This window comes from Pelophylax lessonae (genome assembly GCF_965119305.1).
Source record: "Pelophylax lessonae genome assembly, chromosome: 2".
Classification (NCBI taxonomy): domain Eukaryota; kingdom Metazoa; phylum Chordata; class Amphibia; order Anura; family Ranidae; genus Pelophylax; species Pelophylax lessonae.
The window spans coordinates 656,929,360-656,953,612 of record NC_138769.1 but is presented as its reverse complement, the minus strand read 5'-3'; the positions used below and the strand labels follow the sequence as shown (position 1 = coordinate 656,953,612).

At 40.1% G+C, this 24,253-nt stretch overlaps 1 protein-coding gene across 1 annotated transcript in view; it reads right to left on the bottom strand.

Annotated features, from left to right (window-relative positions):
* LOC309548229 (uncharacterized protein) overlaps positions 1 to 24,253 on the bottom strand; it is a 287,045-nt gene that overhangs the window by 17,322 nt on the left and 245,470 nt on the right. The window contains exons 31-34 of the mRNA XM_082248181.1: positions 21,178 to 21,234; positions 18,265 to 18,314; positions 5,863 to 5,929; positions 1,859 to 1,981 (exon numbers count right to left, since the gene is read on the bottom strand). Of these exons, the coding sequence (XP_082104307.1) occupies positions 1,859 to 1,981; positions 5,863 to 5,929; positions 18,265 to 18,314; positions 21,178 to 21,234 (297 nt within the window). The remainder of the gene's footprint in view (positions 1 to 1,858; positions 1,982 to 5,862; positions 5,930 to 18,264; positions 18,315 to 21,177; positions 21,235 to 24,253) is intronic.

Genomic DNA, 24,253 nt, shown 5'->3' with positions numbered 1-24,253 from the left:
AAACCCTCCTCTTCAGAGAAGCCTATCCTACCAACCCCTAACAAATGTACCTCCTTTTCTCCATAAACCCATCCCCCACAGTTATTGCCTTTTGTTTCACTTGACCCTCCCTTCTAGATTGTAAGCTCTAACGAGCAGGGCCCTCTAGTTCCTCCTGTTTTGAACTGTATTGTCTTCCTTCACATTGTAAAGCGCTGCGCAAACTGTTGGCGCTATATAAATCCTGTATAATAATAATAACTCTTTTATATATAGATTTCACATGTGTATTTAGCTATTTGCCCTGAGTTCGGCTTTAACATATGTTATTAAAAGAGAGACAAAGCTAACAATGTCAATTTAGTGTATATACAGTAGATGCAGCAGGTAAAGTAAAACACATGGCAAAACATTTTTCATTTTGGATAGAGTAAGGGAGGATTATAATCCATGTCAGGGTTTTTTTTTCCATCTGTGTCTCATTGGGGAGATTTACCTTTACTTAACGCCCCACAGCCCAAACAGGAAGTGAGAGGAAATCCCTCCAATGTGAGGGAAACCCTTTTTGTCGCCATAACTAGTGCCCCCATTGGAAAATTTCCCTCTATTAATTTTCTGGGGACAAATTAAAAAAAAAATGTTTTTTTTTTCAGTTTTACTGTACTTTGGATTACAACAGTAAACAGGACAAACAGAGAGGGTTAATATCCCTAAGGGGGCATAGGAAGCAGTAGAAAAAAAAAATGACAGATGTCCGAATCCCTCTCCACTGTAGCCAAAAAAAAAAAAACATTTTCTTCAGTTTTACTTTAACCGCTTGCCGACCGCCGCAAGTAAATTTACTGCGGCGGTCAGCCCCTGCCAGGCAGAGTGACGTTAATTAACGTCACTAGCCTGGGAGGGTCTGGGGAGCGAGCGCGCGCCGCCGGAGGCGCGCTCCCTCTCCCGCGCGGTCACGGACCCCCCCGCGCGTGTGACCCGTTGTCCGCCGCTCACTCGGCGATCGTCGGGGGAGAGGGAGAAAGTCAGGCAGCTAGTGTAAACAAGCTGCCTGTCATTCTCCTGGGTGTTGAAACACTGATCAGACAGATCTACTATGTAGATCTGTTGATCAGTGTCCTTTCACCTCAAGCCACAGCCAATCACAGTAGAAAGCGCGCCCCTAGGGACACACACAGCCCCTCCCTCCCAAATAAAGTTAACCCCTTCACTACCAGTGTATTTTTACAGTAACAGTGCATATATATAGCACTGATTACTGTAGAAATGTCACTGGTAACCCCAAAAGTGTCAAAAATTTCAGTCAAGGGTCCGATCTGTCCGCCGCAATGTCGCAGTACCGCAAAAAAAAATCGCAGATCGCCGCCATTACGCGTTAAAAAAAAAAACAACAAAAATGACAAAAATCTTTCCCTTTGTTAGTAAACGCGATAACTTTTGCGCAAACCAATAAAAATACGCTTTTTGCGATTTTTTTTACCAAACATAGGTAGGATAAAACAAATTGGCCGAAAATGTTAAAAAATTTTGATTTTTACATTTTTTTGGGGGGAATTTCATATAAAAAAATGTGAAAAATATTGTTATTTTTGCAAAATTTACGCTCTTTTTTTGTTTATAGCGCAAAAAGTAAAAATCGCACATGTGATCAAATACCACCAAAAGAAAGCTCTGTTTGTGGGAAAAAAAGGACGTCAAATTCGTTTAGGTACAGCGTTGCACGACCGCGCAATTGTCCGTTAAAGTCACGCAGTGCCGAATCGCAAAATACCCCCTGGTCGTTTAGCAGGAAAATCCTCCGGGGCTTAAGTGGTTAAAAATTACTGTTGAATAGTTGAATCTATTTTCTAGTAACTAATAGCAGCAATAATAACGATACCTCTGTCCTTGGGCTGTTCGTGTACGATCTTGTGAAAGACTGATTTCATGTAGCATATTGCCAGAGTTAGCAAGAATTCTCGACATTTGTTCTCTTGGCACAATTCCCAGAAAGCTTGAGCGGCTATAAACAAATTCAAAATTATTAGAATTTTGTATTAGGAAAACGATGAATGAAAAGGCAATGTTCGATATGCAAAGTTCAGGAACCCTAGGCCATCAATCAGAAAGTATCTTAAAAAGCAATATAACATGCCCAAATCTGAGGAAAGCCAAATATCCAATATCCAAAGAATAGAATATTCCTCTCTGGTGTGAATTGTGTGTGCAATTTACAATTAAATCTGTTTATGGTTTTACCATGTAAAGTTCCACCACATAGCCTTTGGCATTATTTTATTTTTATAAAACTGATGTTTTAATGATTTTCAAGATAGGTACAGAACAGTAAGTGTCAAGTATACAAGCCAACCACAGATTGCAGCAAAGGAGGCAGATCATAGTTCAAGTAAGAACATGCATTTCATTCTTACAGTTAGGCCTCTTGTACAATGCTGCCATGCTTTAAAGCTTATATGCATATTTTTTTACTGATGTAAATGTAGACCATGGTACATGGCAGTTCTGGGGTTTGCTACCATTGAAAGAGTATTTGTATTGGTCCTCTTTAAACAAACTACAGATCAAGCTATTAGAAGGCTGGGACCATATTTCAAAGAAGTTTCCTCCAAGAATCTGCTCTCATTTTTTCATGTAGAAAAGCTTGACTGGGGATTGAACAAGGGTGAGGTCAGCACTTTGTAGATATTAGAGATTAGGCCTCTGCTCGAAGGGCCTGCTAGACAAATTTCTGCAAATGGTGTCAGTTTAGGGAATTTTAGGGTATTAAAGAGGAAGTACATTTCCATTGATTATTTATACCTATAGGTAAGCTGATAGAAAGGCTTACCTATACGTACTGTAAATATCTCCAAGATATGAACTATTTAGGAGATATTTACCGTATATGCAGCCAATGAGGTAATTGGCGCATGCGCTCTAAAGGAACAGCCGTTTCTTCAGAGCCCTGTGCCGTGACTGGTGGCTCCCGCGTGCATTCACGGGAGTGGCGTAAGGAGGCTCCGGCCAGTCACACGGACCAGGAAGGAAGATGGGGGAAGATAGGTGCGGCCTTCAGCGGTGACAACGAGGGCTTCGTTTGCAGGTAATTTTCACATAATGTGCTAGTATGCGATGCATACTAGCAAATTATGCCTTTCTTTGCAGGTCATAAAAAAAACCCATCGCTTTACTTCCTCTTTAAGGAAACAATTAATCCATGCTTTATTAAAAGCAAACAGACTATACACTCTGCAAGAACTGTTGCTCTAGATAAGGGATCTCCAAATTATGGCCCTCCAGTTGTTCAGGAACTACAATTCCCATCATGCCTAGTCATGTCTGTGAATGTTAGAGTTTTACAATGCCTTAATGGGATGTGTAGTTCCGCAACAGCTGGAGGGCCGTAGTTTGGAGATCCCTGCTCTAGAGCTTGGTAAACGAGGGGAAGTTCTGCTGACTTACATTATCCAATCAAATGCAAGCAAAAATGCTGTTTTTTTTCCCTTGTATGTAATTAGAGGTGCACTGAAATTTAGACGGTTGAAAATGGTGTTATTGGCATTTTGCCCATAGAGACGATAATGGCACCAAAAACGCATGCGATTTTACTGTGCTTATGGTGTGTTTTTCATAGATCATGTAACTCAAAAACCACATAAAAAACGTAACACGGGTGCGTTACTAATGCGTTCTTGCTGCATTTTCAATGCAATTCAATGAAAAGGTGCCTTCTTGGTGCAGATTTTTTAACTGACCAAAAATGCAGCAAGCGAGATTTTTAACACCACAACGGAAGTGCCATGGACCAGTGTGAATGAAGATATACATAGAATTTAAAGGGATGCATTTTTCTTGAGCTTTTCTTTTACTAAAGGTGCCGATAATGGCCGATAATAAATTCAAATTCATTTAAATTCATGACATTAATTAAAAAAATTAATATACTACAATTATATATAAAAATATATATTTTTTTTAAAAGAACTGTCATTTTCGGTTTCGGCCAAGTACCTCCTGAACTTTCAGTTTTGGTACCAAATTTTCTATTCAGTGCAACTCTACATGCAATTAGGTTTGCAAAGTGAAGCTTCACCCCATTTACTAAGCTAATACCCTTTTGGTCTTTTCTGTATACTGGTCTTTAATTAGGGGAAAAGGCTGTAATGGACCTATTAAAACTAAGGCCAACTATCAGAGGTGAGGACACACCCAAACAAGTGTGTAGTCACGTGGTGAAGCACTAGTGTTGATTTGCAGTGGAACACTGGGAAGACCACAAAAAACATATGTGAAGATTATATATTGTCACATGGACTTTATTTATTTCCCAGCAGGATGAACAATATTTGGGAATATTGACTTTGGTGTATAAAATTGGAGGAGTTCTTTTGGTGTGCATAATATTTAAGTTATAATGGACTTACTTTATAAATAATAAAGGACATGGACAGATTGTAGGATATGAGGTATATAGTGGGAACACAGAGTGCTGACATGCTGCTAAACCGCTTGCCGACTGCTCACAGTATATTTACTGCGGCAGTCAGCCCCTCACAGGCGCGCTCCCGCACGGTCACGGACCCCCCGCGCTTGTGACCGGCGGACCCGATGTCGGCCGGTCACTCGGCGATCGTCGGGGGAGAGGGAGAAAGGCAGGCGGCTAGTGTAAACAAGCCGCCTGTCATTCTCCCCGGTGTAGAAACAATGATCATACGGTTCTACTATGTAGGACCGTTGATCATTGTTCCTACAGCTCAAGCCACAGCCAATCACAGTTAGAATCACGCCCCTAGGGACACACACAGCCCCTCCCTCTCAAATAAAGTTAACCCCTTCACTGCCAGTGTATTTTTACAGTAACAGTGCATATGTATAGCACTGATTACTGTAGAAATGTCACTGGTAACCCCAAAAGTGTCAAAAATGTCAGTCAAGGGTCCGATCTGTCCGCCGCAATGTCGCAGTACCGCAAAAAAAAAAAATCGCTGATCGCCGCCATTACGCGTTAAAAAAAACCAACAAAAATGACAAAAATCTTTCCCTTTGTTAGTAAACGCGATAACTTTTGCGCAAACCAATCAAAATACGCCTTTTGCGATTTTTTTTTACCAAACATAGGTAGCATAAAACAAATTGGCCGAAAATTTTAAAAAAATTTGATTTTTACATTTTTTTTGGGGGGAATTTCATATAAATAAATGTGAAAAATATTGTTATTTTTGCAAAATTGTCGCTCTTTTTTTGTTTATAGCGCATGATCAAAAAACCGCACAGGTGATCAAATACCACCAAAAGAAAGCTCTGTTTGTGGAAAAAAAAGGACGTCAAATTCGTTTAGGTACAGCGTCGCACGACCGCGCAATGGTCCGTTAAAGTCACGCAGTGCCGAATCGCAAAATACCCCCTGGTCAGGAAGGGGGTAAAACCTTCCGGGGCTTAAGTGGTTTTTAAAGAGAGGTATATTTCAGTAGAAGGTAGCACATGAGATTATAGGAAAATTAATGATTTATCAATGCAGTGAAGACCTGGTTTGTAATACTAGAAAATCACACACAGCTCTTTCCAACTAGTAATTGAAATACCAGTATTAAAGGTAGCAATATTAGAAAGAGTATGGCTGAGAGAAAGGCTGCTATCTCCTTAAGGGTGATTCCTAATTATAGTGGTCGTTGTTGGTTTTGATGTGTCAGGTAGAACAGGAGCTTCCCAGCAGGAATCATGGTTAGATGCCAAAATCACTCCAAATGACTTGATAGACCAAGCTTTGATGCCTATTTTTTTCATATAGCCTTTAGGTTAATTATTGTATCATCTATGCAGAGCCGAGAAACCAGATGTGCTCAGAAGTATTGTTTTATAACTTCTAATGACATATACCACATTTGGAGTTATATTTTAACCAACCTTTGGTTGTATCTCCAGTTCTTGACATCTGTTTTTCAGCCTCTTTATAACTCTCCATCAGTTTATTCTAGAAGCAAACATTAGAGACGTTTTACTATCAGGATACATTTCTTTTATAGTAAAATAGAAAATATAGTGGTTTAAAAGTGTCTTAGATATACAATATATGTGAAAATGTTTAGCTTAATGGAAATAAAACAATTGTTTGTAGTTGACATTCATCATGTACAATATACATGCTATGTTTACTAGTTAGTAGTCCTACACGGTGACTGCGCTTTACTGCTTTTATTGCTTTTCTGTAAATATAGAAAAAAATCAGATGAGGCTCACCAAATGCTGCAAATACAGTAATTAAATCTCAGCAGTTGCCCAGTAAAAGGCTGACATACAACTAGCAATTTACATTTGTTTTAGTCTCAGTAAAATGTTATCATAGGAAAGACGAGGGCCAGTGCAACTGTAGTATATGTATATGTAGTATATTATATTCGTTATCTACATGAAATGTCAAGGACACCTGTCTGACTCCCACACAACAGATTGTAAAAACTGAATGTAACAAAGTGGAGGACCTTAGGTAGATGCAGAACTTGATCCTCTCTCAAAAGGACCAAATCAAATGAAATGAGGAGAAAGAAGGAAGAATCACATTAAACAGTAGGACTTGGTATTACTGCATTTCCCTCAGCTTTTCTGATAAGGGGATGCTCATTCTAGCAGAGAGTGTCTACACCTACCCTCTAGCTTAATTTTTCTTCCCTTTCTTCCCCTTCCATCATGTTTTCTTCTAACCTACCCCAAGTTCATCTTTGTCCTAATCTCATCCCTGATCCTTGGTAGACCTCCCATCCATACCCTCAGTGAATCTCTATCTCCTTTTATTTTCCCTCCCATCTCTGCACCCCCCATTCTATTTATTTGCCCAACTAGTCTTTCCTTTCATGTCTCTTTCACCCATAGCCATTTTCTGTTTGGGTTCCAGCACCTTTCCCTCCTACCCATTTTCGCTCTGCTTCATTTTTGTCAGGAAACTATCCAGTTTACATACTTCCTCTCCCTATCTACTGCCCCTACTGCTCCAAGTACCCCTACCCAGTCTTAAAACACAGTTCCACGGCCAGTTGTACCTTTAATCCGGCCCTTCTTAGCAGAGATGGTAACTAATATGTGACACTGATTTCAACAGTATCTGGTTATACAGGCGATGTTTTCTGGTTGGTGCGTTCTTCATCTTATTGTACTGCATTCTTTTAAGTGTTAAATAGAAGATTAGGTACTTCTGTTGGGTTTTTATTGTTCTCAATTACCCCACTAGGGAGATTTTACTTTACTTCCTGAGTCTGATAGTGGAACAAAAATGAGCGGTGGAGTCGGCACTTGGACAAGAAAAAAATAATAAAATAAAAACAATATTAAAAGAACAGTTTCTAATTTTTACTGAAAAAGGTGTTCGGTTGCACTGTGTGTCCCAACTGGAAAGAGTCCGGAGTCCCAGGAAGGAAGGGTCTCAATGAGTACAGTGCATTGAAAAAGTATTCATACCCCTTGAAGTTTTCCACATTTTGTCACGTTACAGCCAAAAACGTAAATGTATTTTATGATAAATGGTTTTCCAATTCTTTTACAAATAAATATCTCAAAAAGTGTGGGGTGCATTTGTATTCAGCCCCCTTTACCCTGATACCCCTAACTAAAATCGAGTGGAACCAATTGCCTTTAGAAGTCACCTATATAGTAAATAGAGTCCACCTGTGTGTAATTTAATCTCAGTATAAATACAGCTGTTCTGTGAAGCCCTCAGAGATTTTCTAGAGAACCTTAGTGTACAAACAGCATTATGAATGCCAGGGAACACACCAGACAGGTCAGGGATGAAGTTGTGGAGAAGTTTAAAGCAGGGTTAGGTTATAAAAAAAAACACATCTCACGGAGAACTGTTCAATCCATCATCTGAAAATGGAAAAAAGTATGGCACAACTGCAAACCTACCAAGACATGGCCGTCCACCTAAACTGACAGGACAGGCAAGGAGAGAATTAATCAGAGAAGCAGCAAGGAGGCCTATGTTAACTCTGGAGGAGCTGCAGAGAGGTGGGAGAATCTGTCCACAGGACAACTATTAGTCCTGCACTCCACAAATCTGGCCTTTATGGATCGTAAGAAGAAGGCCATTGTTGAAAGAAAGGCATCAGATTTCAAGGCAAAGTCCAGATTTCAGCTTGTGAGAAGCCATGTTGGGGGACACAGCAAACATGTTGAAGAAAGTGAGGCCTAAAAGCAAAATGATATGTGTGGTGGCAGAATCATGCTGTGGGGATGCTTTTCTTCAGCAGGGACAGGGAAGCTGCTCAGAGTGGATGGGAAGATGGATGGAGCCAAATACAGAGCAATCTTAGAAGAAAACCTGTTAGAGTCTGCAAAAGACTTAAGACTGGGGCGGAGGTTCACCTTCCAGCAGGACAACAACCCTAATTATACAGCCAGAGCTATAATGGATTGGTTTAGATCAAAGCATATTCATGTGTTAGATTGGCCCAGTCAAAGTCCAGACATAAATCCAGGTATGTGGCAAGACTTAAAATTTGCTGTTCACGCTCTCCATCCAAACTGACAGAGCTTGAGCTATTTTGCATAGAAGAATGGGCAAATATTTCACTCTGTAGATGTGCAAAGCTGGTAGAGACATCCCCAAAAAGACTTGCAGCTGTAATTGCAGTGAAAGGTGGTTCTACAAAGTATTGACTGAATACAAATGCACCCCGCACTTTCAGATACTTATTCGTAAAACATTTTGAAAACGATTTATCATTTTCCTTTCACTTCACAATTATGTGCCACTTTGTGTTGGTCTATCACCTAAAATCCCAATAAAATACATTTACGTTTTTGGTTGTAACATGACAAAAATGTGGAAAATTTCAAGGGGTATGATAACTTTTTCAAAGCACTCTATATATAAACATGACAGAGGCTCCAAATTTTTCCCACTCTATCCAGGACCAACATAAAACATTTTGGCTGGAGTTGAGCTATAAACCAGTTAAGGCTTAAAACAGTTGTGCATTCTTTTTTGTAAGCCTTGAAGCAGAGCTTCAGTAAGGAAAAAAAAAAAAAAAACAGGGAATAACTCATTAAAAGATTACACGGTGCTCCCATATTCACCTACAGTCTGGAAGCAAGCCCAAGCTGTCATGAACCCACCCCTAACTGGACAGAAAAGGAGAAGCAGCACAGTTATGATCTCATCTCTATCAATATGCTGCCTCCTCCTATCGGTATGCACCTTTCAGCACATGAAATTACTCCAATGTTTTTTTACTCAACCCCTAAGTATATCCAAACATGTGCTCTGCTCATACGGAGAAAAGATGATCAGAAATCTGTCTATGACAACATCATAATTATAACAAAAAATATAAAGTAGTGGGCACCTATCCTGTCAACTGTGTGGTACTCTTGTAAATAAACGCTTTCCTCAAATTGTGTAGCTGCCCCATTTAAGGCTCCTTTCACACGGTCTGCTGTGGACCGTTCCTGCTCAGCGGGGATTGATCCGCCGATCCCTGGTGAGCAGGCGGATGACAGCTCCGTCTCCGCACTGTGTGCAGAGAGGGAAGTGTCAGAGCCACACTGCTCTCTATGGGGGAATCGGATGAGAGCGGACCGCCTGTCCGGTCTCATCCGATCCCATTGACGGACGGAAAATAGGGTTTCCATCTGTCCGGATTTCACAGACCGGATAAGGATGGCAGCAATGATCGGATCGTTCGTGTGAAAGGGGCCTAAGTGTAAACCACTTCTCCTATTAACAACAATACAAAATTTGGTGTTATCACCATACAAAAAAGTTTCAAATAGACCTTCAAGAATATTAACAAAAAAAAAATGATATATATATATATACTGTTTATATATATACACACACACGTATATCTATATCTATCTATCTATCTATCTATCTATCTATCTATCTATCTATCTATCTATCTATCTATCTATCTATCTATCTATCTATCTATCTATCTATCTATCTATCTATCTATCTATCTATCTATCTATCTATCTATCTATCTATCTATCTATCTATCTATCTATCTATCTATCTATCTATCTATCTATCTATCTATCTATCTATCTATCTATCTATCTATCTATCGTGGAGGTCATAGAGGTTTGGCCCTGGATGGATGTTACATTGCACCAATATTTGGACTGTGGTCCCTGTAAGGGAAGCATGGGATCTCAGGAAGGCAAGGGTTAAGCCCTCTCCCAGAGAGAAAACAACAAGAGAAGGGCGCACCGACCTTGTGCATTACCACTTAAAAGTTTATTAAAATCAAAGAAGGGTAGCGTACAATATACTCACAAACGTAGCATATGAACAAGCATATAGGAAATGGGCACCGCTCGCTTCCAGGACACTTCTCTGCTGCTGGATAGCGTGATGGCGTCCTCAAAACCTGATGTGGCTTACGCGTTTCGAGGGTGGATCCTCTTCCTCAGAGCCAAAATCGCCAGAGTGGCGATTTTGGCTCTGAGGAAGAGGGTCCTCCCTCGAAAGGCGTAAGCCGCATCAAGTTTTGAGGACGCCATCACGCTATCCAGCAGCAGAGAAGTGTCCTGGAAGCGAGCGGTGCCCATTTCCTATATGCTACGTTTGTGAGTATATTGTACGCTACCCTTCTTTGATTTTAATAAACTTTTAAGTGGTAATGTACAAGGTCGGTGCGCCCTTCTCTTGTTGTTTTCTTGTAGTGCCTTTTGGATACCCTTGGTCCTGAGGGGGGCAGCAAGACCACTCCTTTTGTGTCATAAAACCACCTAGAAGATTCACCTTCCCGCATACCACTTGAGCGCAGGAGAGATATTGTTGTTTTTTGGAAATCCTCTCCCAGAGAGACCAGCTCTTAAAGACAGGAAGTAGTGTCAGTGGGGGTGGGAGAGTAGGAGCTGGACATACACCTGGGAGACTGAGCTGCTAAAAACAAGTGTGTTTGTGTGCTGCATGGTGGCTGGAGACTTGGCGGCTGCTTGGGACTACATACCTGGGGTAAAAGCCCCTGCCAAAAGCCGGTATTGTATTATAATTTACCAATTATGCTGGAGTTAAGTGGACTTTTAAATTATACCTGTTTTCTGAACTGTTTGCTGCTGGAAGCTTTATTTCTGTTGTGGAAGAAAATAAACCACGTCTTGTTTAAGTTTACCTGGCTTGTGCACGTGATCCCTTGGAGCTATCACCCCAAATATCTATCTATCTATCTATCTATCTATCTATCTATCTATCTATCTATCTATCTATCTATCTATCTATCTATCTATCTATCTATCTATCTATCTATCTATCTATCTATCTATCTATCTATCTATCTATCTATCTATCTATCTATCTATCTATCTATCTATCTATCTATCTATCTATCTATCTATCTATCTATCTATCTATCTATCTATCTATCTCAAAAGACCACTTCTTTTGTTGCCACCAAGCAACAAAACCCAAAAATGTAAATCAAAATAAGTCACAAAAGTCCCATCCACCAATGTGTGAAAAAAATAAGTTTTTATTGCAAAATATATACTTCTCCACTTCTCATCGGACAGTGTTTTCCACCACTTGTGCATTCCAGAATTGTTCCCAATGATATAAAATATACACTCACCAGTCCAGGGCAACTTAAATTCGAGTGTTTATTTTATATCTTTGGAGACAATTTTAACCGTTTTAACCAGGTCCCGTCCGCGCTACAGCCTATATACGTCTGCAGCGCGGACTTGAATTTTCGGGAGGCCGTTTTTAAACGGCCTCCCATTAACACGCCCTCCGCGCGCTCCCGCGAGCGTGCATCGGGCAAAAGCTGTGTTGGCCGTGTCCCTTGGACACAGCCAATCACAGATCGTGACGAATGGCCAATCACAGCGGCCATTCGTCACGATCGAGGCATCCAATGAGAGATGATCTCATATGTAAACACCGAAAGCCCCCAACCCTTCCTTTATTACCTGGAGGAAATCTTCACAACCCTCATATTTCCAAACGGCCCGCCAGAAAACATTAGATCTGACGTAATAAGCAGACTGTCTGAACGCCATTTTCCCAGTAAAATCCCTCCCACACAAAGAGACAAAAGACGGCAGAAAAAATGTAGGGTGTGTACCAAGGCAGGAATTCGAAAAGACACCCGCTATTATTGTCCCCAGTGTCCTTCCCAACCAGGCCTCTGTGTAGACGACTGTTTCCGCCGTTACCATACTTGTCTAAATTATTAGTATGGTAAACGTAGTCCTCCGCCTTCACCCCTTATGCCACTGTATGCTCCTGAAATGACCCTGGACTGTTATTCAACGACGCCTTTGCCTGCTGATTTTGTACCTATGTCTGCCTGCTCCGGAACTGACCCTGGCCTGTCTTTTGACCATGCTTCTGCCTGCTGATTCTGTTCATACCTCTGCCTGATCTGGAACTGACCCTGGACTGTTATTTGACCATGCCTTTGCCTGCTGATTTTGTACCTACCTCTGCCTGCTCTGGAACTGACCCTGGACTGTTTGACCACGATTTTTGCCTGCCTCTTGAAGTAGTGGGATTCATACCACAGGGGTCTCGCATATGTGAGGGGACCAGAATTGTTTTTCTGGATGAAGAAAACAATTTTTTTTGTTTTTCTTCTTCTCAGATTAGGGTCTGGATCCCGGAGGCTTCAAAGCGATTTGGGTGGGAGAAGCCTCTACCCCTGTCCCCATTCTATACCGACAGAGGCCCTACTTCTGCCTGCAGGACTACCATCATGCCTCTGCCTGCCGCATGCACTGACACTGGACTGGTATCCTTGCCTGGAAAATTGCATGCACTGTTGCTGACCAAGTCCCTGCCTGCTGCCTGGACTCAACTCCTGTGGACAACTGCGCTTCTAAAACTACGGGTAAGCTTTTGTTTACCCTTTGCTCAGCAGAATGTATTGTGGGGTGTATTTCATGGTAATTCATGGTATGTGCATGCTATGTGTCTTTGCATGTTGGGCCTCTGTATGTGACCTGACTGCGTAAAAGTCTCACACATGTGGTATCGCCATACTCAGGAGGAGTAGCAGAATGTATTTTGGGGTGTCATTTTTGCTATGTACATGCTATGTGTTGGAAATATCTTATAAATGGACAACTTTGTGTAAAAAAAAAAGCGTTTTCATTTTTTTTCCACATTTTCCGAAAGATTCTGGAAAAAAAATGACATGTTCAAAAGACTCATTATGCCTCATAGATTATACGTTGGGGTGTTTGCTTTCCAAAATGGGGTCATTTAGTGGGCTTTTCCATTGTGCTGGTGCTCCAGGGCCTTCAAAATTGTAATAGGTGGTTGAGAAATGAAAAGTGTATTTTTTGCTCCGAGAACGCCTGGAGGTGCTACTTCAATGTTGGACCTCTGTATGTGGCCTGGCTGTAAAAAAGTCTCACACATGTGGTATTGCCATACTCAGGAGGAGTAGCAGAATGTATTTTGGGGTGTCATTTTTGCTATGTACATGCTATGTGTTGGAAATATCTTATAAATGGACAACTTTATGTAAAAAAAATGCGTTTTCATTTTTTTTCCACATTTTCTGAAAGATTCTGGAAAAAAATGACATGTTCAAAAGACTCATTATGCCTCATAGATTATACGTTGGGGTGTTTGCTTTCCAAAATGGGGTCATTTAGTGGGCTTTTTCATTGTGCTGGTGCTCCAGGGCCTTCAAAAGTGTAATAGGTGGTTGAGAAATGAAAAGTGTATTTTATGCTCCGAGAACGCCTGGAGGTGCTACTTCAATGTTGGACTTCTGTATGTGGCCTGGCTATAAAAAAGTCTCACACATGTGGTATCGCCATACTCAGGAGGAGTAGCAGAATGTATTTTGGGGTGTCATTTTTGCTATGTACACGCTATGTGTTGGAAATATCTTATAAATTGACAACTTTGTGTAAAAAAAATGCGTTTTCATTTTTTTCCCACATTTTCCGAAAGATTCTGGAAAAAAATGACATGTTCAAAAGACTCATTATGCCTCATAGATTATACGTTGGGGTGTTTGCTTTCCAAAATGGGGTCATTTAGTGGGCTTTTCCATTGTGCTGGTGCTCCAGGGCCTTCAAAATTGTAATAGGTGGTTGAGAAATGAAAAGTGTATTTTATGCTCCGAGAACGCCTGGAGGTGCTACTTCAATGTTGGACCTCTGTATGTGGCCTGGCTGTAAAAAAGTCTCACACATGAGGTATCGCCATACTCAAGAGGAGTAGCAGAATGTGTTTTGGGGTGTAGTTGTAAGTATGCATATGCCATGTGAGAGAAATAACCTGTTGAATATGACAATTTTGTAAAAAAAAAAAAAAAAAAATTAAATTTTGCAAAGGATTGTGGGAAAAAATGACAACTTCAAAAAACTCACCATGCCTCTTATTTAATACCTTGGAATGTCTACTTTCCAAAAAGGGGTCATTTGGGGGTCATTTGTACTTTCCGGGCTTGTTAGGGTCTCAAGAAGTGAGATAGGCTGTCAGTACATTAGGCGTGATCAATTTTCAATGATTAGCACCATAACTTGTAGACTCTCTAACTTTCACGCAGACCAAATAATGTACACTTATTTGGGTTATTTTTACCAAAGATATGTAGAAGTATACATTTTGGCCAAAATTTATGAAGAAAAATTACTAATTTGCAAAATTTTATAACAGAAACTAAAAAAAAAACGTTTTTTTTTTTAAATTTGCGGTCTTTTTTCATTTATAGCGCACAAAATAAAAAGCCCAGAAGTGAATAAATACCATCAAAAGAAAGCTCTGTTTCTATGAAAAAAAGGACGAAAAATTTATATGGGTTGAGTGTTGCATGACCGCGCAATTGTCATTCAAAGTGTGAGAGCACTGAAAGCTAAAAATTGGTCTGGATGGGAAGGGGGTTTAAGTGCAAAGTAGGCAAGTGGTTAATAAATACTACACAATGAGAATCTTCATTTTTTCAGGTGTGTATTGTTTGTCCTATTGAGAGCTACATACAGCATCCCTGGAGAAGGAGTAGACAGGTGGATCCATTATCTGCAAAACATATCTAATCCACTGGATTAAGCGCTTTTGACCTTACCTTTAATCATATTGTGGTGAATGCATTGGAGTGGCACAAGTGGTGGAAAACACTATCAGATAAATAGAAGTTGATATATTTTGCAATAAGAATTTTTTTTTCACATATTGGTATAATATTTTGTTATTGGGTGGCAACAAAAGAAGTTTATATATACAGTAACTCACAAAAGTGAGTACACCCCTCACATTTTTGTAAATATTTTATTAAAACTTTTCATGTGACAACATTGAAGAAATTACACTTTGCTACACTGTAAAGTAGTGAGTGTACAGCTTGTATAACAGTGTAAATTTGCTGTCCCCTCAAAATAACTAAACACACAGCCATTATTGTCTAAACCGCTGGCAACAAAAGTGAGTATACCCCTAATTAAAAATTTCAAAATTGGGCCAAACGTGTCAATATTTTGTGTGGCCACCATTAATTTTCCAGAATTCCCTAACCCTCTTGGGCATGGAGTTCACTAGCTTTACAGGTTGCCACTGGAGTCCTCTTCCAATCCTCCATGGGGACATCAAAGAGCTGGTGGATGTTAGAGACCTTGCACTCCTCCATCTTCCATTTGAGGATGCCCCACGGATGCTCAATAGGGTTTAGGTCTGGAGACATGCTTGGCCAGTCCATCACCTTTACCCTCAGCTTCTTTAGCAAGGCAGTGGTTTTCTTGGAGGTGTGTTTTGGTTCGTTATGTTGGAATACTGCCCTGTGGCCCAGTCTCTGAAGGGAGACAATCATGCTCTGCTTCAGAGCATTTGTGATACTTCATCCGCCCAGCCTGGCCTCCGTGGATCCCCGCGGCATCATTTCTGGCTACTTCCGGTGACATCATCCAGGCGTCACTTCCGGTCCGCACGTAGGACTCGGCTTTCAACTATGCATTGGCCCCGGTTCAGTGTAGCGGCCGCACACAGAACTGTGCGAGCCACTACCATCGGAAGTTACAGCCTTCCATCAGGGAGCATCTTTTTCTATCTGAGTCACCTGATGTCATTGCGAGTCCCATGATTACCACCAGGGATTCCCACGGCTCCCAAGGATATCCAGAGGCTCCAGAGTCCGGTTTGAAAGTATCTTCATTTAATATTTTTTATTGTATGAGTTCATTAAACTTTTGAGGCCCATTACAAAGACCATTCTCTGAGGTTATATTTGTATTTTTCTTTTACAAGTGCACACCTGAGCGCCATCCTTCTCTTCTGTTGAACTGTTACTGGTGGTAGCCTTTGTTACTTTGGTCCCAGCTCTCCGCAGGTCATTCATTAAGTCCCCCCGTGTGGTTCTGGGATTTTTGCTCACTGTTCTTGTGATCATTTTGACCCCACGGGGTGAGATCTTGCGTGGAGCCCCAGATCGAGGGAGATTATCAGTGGTCTTGTATGTCTTCCATTTTCTAACAATTGCTCCCACAGTTGATTTCTTCACACCAAGCTGCTTGCCTATTGCAGATTCAGTCTTCCCAGCCTGGTGCAGGTCTACAATTTTGTTTCTGATGTCCTTTCGCAGCTCTTTGGTATTGGCCATGGTGGAGTTTGGAATGTGACTGTTTGAGGTTGTGGACAGGTGTCTTTTATACTGATAACAAGTTCAAACAGGTGCCATTAATACAGGTAACGAGTGGAGGACAGAGGAGCCTCTTAAAGAAGAAGTTACAGGTCTGTGAGAGCCAGAAATCTTGCTTGTTTGTAGGTGACCATATACTTATTTTACCTGAGGAATTTACCAATTCATTAGAAATCCTACAATGGGATTTCCTGGATTCTTTCCCCCCATTCTGTCTCTAATAAATGAAGTATACCTATGATGAAAATTACAGGCCTCTCTCTCATGTGGGAGAACTTGCACAATTGGTGGCTGACTAAATATTTTTTGCTGAACTGTGTGTATGTACACATATATATATATACACACACACAACACAGTATCTCACAAAAGTGAGTACACCCCTCAAATTTTTGTAAAAGGAGGAGTACAAAGACAAGTGTGTCTTGCCTACAGTCAAGCATGGTGGTGGAAGTGTCATGGTCTGGGGCTGCATGAGTGCTGCTGGCACTGCAGAGCTACAGTTCATTGAGGGAATCATGAATGCCAACATGTACTGTGACATACTGAAGCAGAGCATGATCCCCTCCCTTTGGAGACTGGGCCGCAGGGTAGTATTCCAACATAACAGCCCCAAACATACCTCCAAGACAATATACTGCTTTGCTAAAGAAGCTGAGGGTAAAGGTGATGGACTGGCCTTGCATTTCTCCAGACGGAAACCCTATTGAGCATCTGTGGGGCATCCTCAAACGGTAGTTGGAGGAGCGCAAGGTCTCTAACATCCACCAGCATGTCGTCAAGAAGGAGTAGAAGAGGACTCCAGTGGCAACCTGTGAAACTCTGATGAACTCCGTGCCCAAAAGGGTTAAGGCAGTGCTGGAAAATAATGGTGGCCACACAAAATATTGACACTTTGGGCCCAATTTGGACATTGTCACTTAGGGGTGTACTCACCTTTGTTGCCAGCGATGTAGACATTAATGGCTATGTGTTGAGTTATTTTGAGGGGACAGCAAATTTACACTGTTATACAAGCTGTACACTCACTACTTTACATTGTAGCAAAATGTCATTTCTTCAGTGTTGTCACATGAAAAGATATAATAAAATATTAACAATATTGTGAGGGGTGCACTAATTTTTGTGAGATACTGTGTATGTATATGTGTATGTGTATATATATATATATATATATATATATACACAGTAAACCCCCGCTCCATCGTGGTTCAGTTTTTTTTTTGTAATGTTACTTTACAATATAAATCATTAAAAATTAAATATTTTTGTGTTTTCCATAGCTCTTGCTATGTCTCTCAGTATCTTTTATATGTTTAATATTGTTTTAAAAGTGTGTTTAAAGACCTTAAAATGCTTTTACACGTACAGTGACAGTAAAGAAAACATGCCTACAATGCATTTTAATAGGGTTTTTCTATTTCGCGGATTTTCACTTTTCGCGGCTGGGTCCGGAACGTAACCCCAGCAATGGAGGGGGGTTTACTGTGTGTGTGTATATGTATATATATATATATATATATATATATTTTTTTTTTTTTATATATATTCTTGAAGGTCTATTTAAAATGTTTTTGTTAATATATTATAGCAGAACAAGGAAATCTCTTTAAAACATAACGTCAAGGGTATAATCACATGCAAGACACATTTACAACATTGGTTTAATCACATACCAATTTATAGTTGGCATAAAAAGGGTAATGTAGGCAGTTCTTACTTTTTGGTCAATGCTTAGATTCATCAGCTTGTCAACATTTGCAGGAAATCCTGTAAAGCATTCAATAAAACCACATCAGGGGATTAAACTTTATTTGCATATATCCTGTTCTGTAGGTACCAAAAGCAACTACTTGTATTCCCTGCATATCATACCTTATTTTTATTATTGTTAAATTTCATAGAAGAATTTTCAGCAATCCTAGATACTGGTATACTATTGCCCGGAGACATTGGTGTAGCTTTGGCTTTGGTGTAGTCTCTGAAATCCCGGACACAAAAGTATTGCCATGACATTGTCTTGGAATGCCATTTCACACCAATTTATTTGATCTCTGGGTGAAAGTATCACTAAATCCAAACCTCTGGATGGGTTCAAATTAAAATATTTTTTTAACAAGCCATAAGGGCCCTATTACACCGAACGCAGTTGGCTGCAGTTTGATGCATTTTGAGCTGCACTCCAACTGCATAGACAGCCCAAAATCAGTAATCCCATGGGCACAGTTCACATCATTGCAGTGCAGTTCAGCGCAGTTATAAAAAAAAAGTAGAGCGTGCTGCATTTTTTTGCACTGCATCTGCAGGGAATGCACTACAAATGTGGTTCAAATGCATTGCACCGTGCCCCTTTAAGCCAAGAAAGCAAAGCGCATCAAACGCGCTTCAAATGCATGACAACATGCAGTCAAAACCACGCAAGTATGTGCCATTTCTGGTGTGAATGGGCCCTAAAAATGCATACAAAATTATTTATACTATCACAAAGGGATAAAGTCCCAGGTATTTACCAAGGGTTTCAATGAAGCAACAGTAGGGGAGTGCAGCGATTGTATTAGTGCATGGGAAGGCTTCTTACAAGGGAACCTGTCACTTTGCACTACACGGGCAAAGTTACAGATTCCCTTTAAATATAAATTTACCCCGAACCCTAAATACCACTGAAACAACGAGATTTGTCTCTTGCAACCTCATGTAAATCCTGCAGAGTGGCTGCTCACTTAGAGCCTGTGTCCATGAGCTTTGTTTGCATTAGATGTGTTTTGCATTCAGGTACAAGTCTATGAGAAGACAAAACCCACTTGAAGTAGCTGAAATGCAGGTCAAAAGTATATCAAGTGCAGGTCAAATGCATCTATCCTATGTGGGTGGTGCTGCTGGATGGTAATTATATGAAAGCATGACAGTGACTTCCCATTAGCCTCTAAGTAAAGTTACTCTATTAAAACTTTTATGTGTAGGATGGGTCTACTGAAGTCATCACGCTAGGAGATGGAACTGTGTGAGTGCTGTGACGCTGACCTTTGCAATTTCAGCCTAATGGATTTTATGCACTCACGAAATGCTGATGATGATCTTCACATATGCGAGGTAAACCTTTTAATATTCAATAAAACTGCTTAATGGTACTTCACTATTGCAAATTTTTTTTATTGTTCTTGTTGGGGGGCTCTATTCTGAGGGAAACTTCTGTGGTCCAAATGGATTAAGATTGGTGCTGTGCAGTGGAGTATCAAGCAATGTCAGATCTTCCATGTATATGTGGTTAATTATAATGGCAAGCTGCTTTCTGATGGGAATTGAAACTGGGTATTTTATCTGACTAGTGGCACAGCAGTGGGGGGGGGGGGGGAAGACTTTTTCATCTTTGGCTGTTGTCATTGACAGGCTGGGAGAAGCATTTATGACAGCAGAGAACAATATGGTATCTTCTGTCGTAAAACCCTACCTGTCAGTAGTTTTAAAAATAATTTCACTTTAAGTCTGTGTCTGTGCCTGGCAGGAAGCCCTGGTACTGGCTTATCAAGTTGGAAAACATAAGTCCAATTGCTCAGTTTCTTGAAATCTGTTGACATGAATGTTTGTCTAAGATGGTTTGCAGACAAGAGATCAAGGTTGTTAATTATCATGTCATATTTGTGGAAACCTTTGCTGCACATATCAAAGTATCTTCAAAACTACTAACTGATATTAGATTTGAAGGATTGTTTGATCATAAAAAACATTGAGTCCACTGAGGATTTTTTTTTAAAACAGTGGGGTATATTCAAATTTCAGATAGGGTGATCTTTCAAAATAGTCTCCACTGTTCCCCTTCTCCCCACCAAAGTTCCTCCCCACCATTTAATTCTGTGGTGCCCGGTGTGACCTAAAGATCCTATGCTTCATCTTCCTACATGGCCATCCATGTAGCCTCCCATCCATAGCCTCGCTGTATCTACCTACTCCAAACATATCCCTACCATGCTGCATCATCCCTATTAGTTCCTGTCCCCACCTCAACCCCATCATCACAGCCACTTACCCCCTCCTCACTGAACCACAAGGTTCATCTTGCTGTTAATTCTCTACTACAGTGTAGCTCACTCGGTATACTATGTTGAACGTTGGATGGTCAACACTACTCTATTCTGTACATTGTGCTGTAAGTTATATATTCCACACTGCTAAAATCTGTACAATTTGTGGTACATTGTATACTTCAAACCACCCTCTAACATGTGTTGTATGTTTTATACAGCACACTACTTTCCTCTGCACACTGTGCTGTACATTTAACACTCCCCATTGCATAATTCTGTACATTGTGCATTACATAAACCACATCACTTACCTTTATACTATACTCTACATTCTGTACTGCATAATACTCTACTGTGTGCACTATGTTGTACTTTCTGTATTATTTGCTCCTTCTCCCTGTGCACTCTATACAGGATACCATTTTTATCTGTATAATATACTGTAAATTTTGTACTCCACAATGCTCCACTTGGTAAGCTGTACTGCCACCGTCTGTTGTCCCCCTCCAACTTACTTAACCCTGAACAACGTCCAACCTTATAGCCTTTCCTGTGCCCAAATGGGCCCCATTTTCTGGTTTACCAGGAGGGAATTTATTTTTAATGCATACCATAGCTGATTTCTGTTTGTGAAGACTTTGCAGTCAGTGCAGCAACATTTGTTGTATCTGGAGGTACAAAAAAATCTTCATTGTAGGGTTACAGGCATTATAAAACATTGAAACCATACAAGGGCTGTACCAAAAGTAATGCAAAAGTGGCCATAATTTTTTTTTTTTTATTAAAATTAGAACTATAGGCAAAACTTTTTATTTTATTTAATATAAGAGAGGGTTATAACCTGTCAGATTATTTTTTGCTATCTGTGTTCTATTGCAGATATTTCCCTTCACTTGCTGTCCTATAGCCAAACAGGAAGTGAAAGGAAATCCCTGCAAATTAATATAATTCCTTAGTGACCCCCAGGTCACCAGAACTAGTATGCCCATTGGAAGATTTTCCATCTATTACTTTTCTGGGACCAACCCAAAAATTGGGATTTTCTTTTACTTTCAACGATAATGGTAAAAAGGACAAACAGAGAGGGAGACTCTCCTTAGCGTAGGCACAGCCAGCAATAAACTGACAAGCATTCTAAACTCTATCCAAAATTTAAAAAAAAAAGTTTTACCTTTTTGTTATACTTTAACTTACATAGGCCATTCACATTTCACATGTGGACAGAGTATCTTGTCCTCTGTAATAACTCTTCTTTTTTTCATTGCAGGTAAATAATGAATTCCAAGCAGAAGCAATGAATTCCAAGCAGAAGCAATGAATTCCAAGCAGAAGCAATGAATTCCAAGCAGACGCAATGTGCCATCATTGAGTTCTTGACATAGGAGGGGTGCAGGCTGTCTGACATCCACAAAAAGCTACAGAATGTTTACAAAGATGAAACCATTTAACCTTCTATATCCATCTGTGCACATTGCTCTTGTCAATGGTGTAAACTATGTTAACATTCTGTAGCCATTTGTGGATGTTGCAAAGCCTGCAAACCTCCTTTCATCAGGCAATGTTAGCATTTTGCTTCTACTTGCAACCCAATATTTACTTGCATTGAAAAAAGAAGGGGAGTTACTACAGAGGAAGAGTTACTGTACCACTGTAGTGTTTAACTGTACTGTAGTGTTATTTGGGCAACAAAATTATTTTCATCAATGAAATTTAACTTATTTAGTTGACTAAAATTAAAACAATTCAGATAACTAAAATATGACAAACTAAATTGGCATTTTAGTCAAAAGACTAGGACTAAAACTAAATCAAATTTCCATGTCAAAATGAACACTGGTACCAACATGTAAAACTTGAAGTTATTAAAAAAAAAAAAAAAAAAAGTTACGCTCACTTTTGCATTCCTTTTGGTACAGTCCTAGTATTTTATTTGATTTAAGTGTCCAGAACACATACCCCACAGGTATTAATAGTCTTGGCTTCCCTACTTTTATAAGATGTTTTTCCACCAAATGGAATCACAACTCTCCAACTTGGATTATGTTTGCCAGCTTGTTCTCTACCCATCTCAGCATTATTTGATCTCTACCTACAGAGATACTTATTGGGCATAGTTTTAGTAAAAGATTTGTGTATCCATAAATACAATGCAAAACCCCACAGAAAGGGAAATAACACAGGCAACAATGCATGGAATTTAGAAAACACATTTCTAGAGTGCACATGCACGTATAAATGGGGAGTGTAGATATGTTATACAAAAATTGTTCACGGTAGCTGTTCAGCACCTGTCTGCTGTGATATAGCATATGTGCGGATTAAAATTCAATGATTCTAACTTTCCATTCCAAAGCTTTTCATAGGTTTCACAGAATTATCTTCTAGTGTCTAAATGGTCAACTTTTGAATATGCTAGCCCAAATTCCCCAAAAAGTATATTTCACAGATCTTTCAGCATTTATATTAACCACTTCTGGACCAGAATATTTTCCCCCTTAATGACCAGGCCATTTTTTGTGATTCGGCACTGCTTTACTTTAACAGACAATTGCATGGTCATGCCTTTTTCCCTCACAAATAGAGCTTTCTTTTGGTGGTATTTGATCACCTATGCGATTTTTATTTTTTGCGCTATAAACAAAAAAAGTTCTGGAAAAAAAACCATATATATTCTTCACATTCTGCCATATAACTCCCCCCCCCCAAAAAAAAAAAAATTAAAAATCAATCTTTTCATTATTTTAGGCCAATTTGTATTCTGCTACATATTTTTGGTAAAAGAAATCCCAATAAGCGTATTTTGATTGGTTTGCGCAAACATTGTCACATCTACAAGCTAGGGGAAAGATTTATGTCATTTTTATTTTATTTTTTTCTAGTAATGACAGCGATCTGCGATTTTTAGCAGGACTGTGACATTGCGGCGGACAGATCATACACCTAATTGACATTTTTGACACTTTTTGGGGGGGGGGGGGACCAGTGACATTACTACAGTAATCAGTGCTAAAAATATGCACGGTTACTGTAATATTGACACTGGTGGGGAAGGGGTTGACCCAAGGGCGATCAAAGGGTTAAGTGTGAGCATAGGGGGTGTTTTCTAACTGTGGGGGGGGGGGTGGGCTTGTAAAATCAATACAGAGACCTGTGATCCTAAATAGGGGGAACACAGGAGCTCTGTATTGATTTCAGAGAGAACAACAGGTCTGTTGTGTTTACTACAGCAAACAGCCATTCTCTCTTCACGGGAAGCGATCGCGGGTGACTGGCGGCAACCGCGGCCGCCGGCCCTGTGGATCGGCTTCCCCGCGGGCAAGTGGGCGCAGCGCCCCTAGGGCCGCTTCTGGTGGACCGCTGTACAGGTACGGCGATTCGCGGGAACCTGCCGCTGTAAGACTGTGGCGGCTGGTCGGCAAGTGGTTAAATTATACATAGAAAAATAATTACTTGTATATTGCTTTCAGAAGAGATCATTATTTTTGTACACCTCTGTTGGCATAAAACAATACTGTAAACATTTAAAAAAAAAAAAAAACATTGATGACTTTTAGCCCCAGAAGTACGTACAACCACATAATACAAAGCTTCCCGTTTTCTATGCATGCATGGGCTTAGGCAATATTAGCAGGTATGACTTTGTATTTTTTCAGCTGCAGTTGCTTCTTAAAGATATATCAATACAAG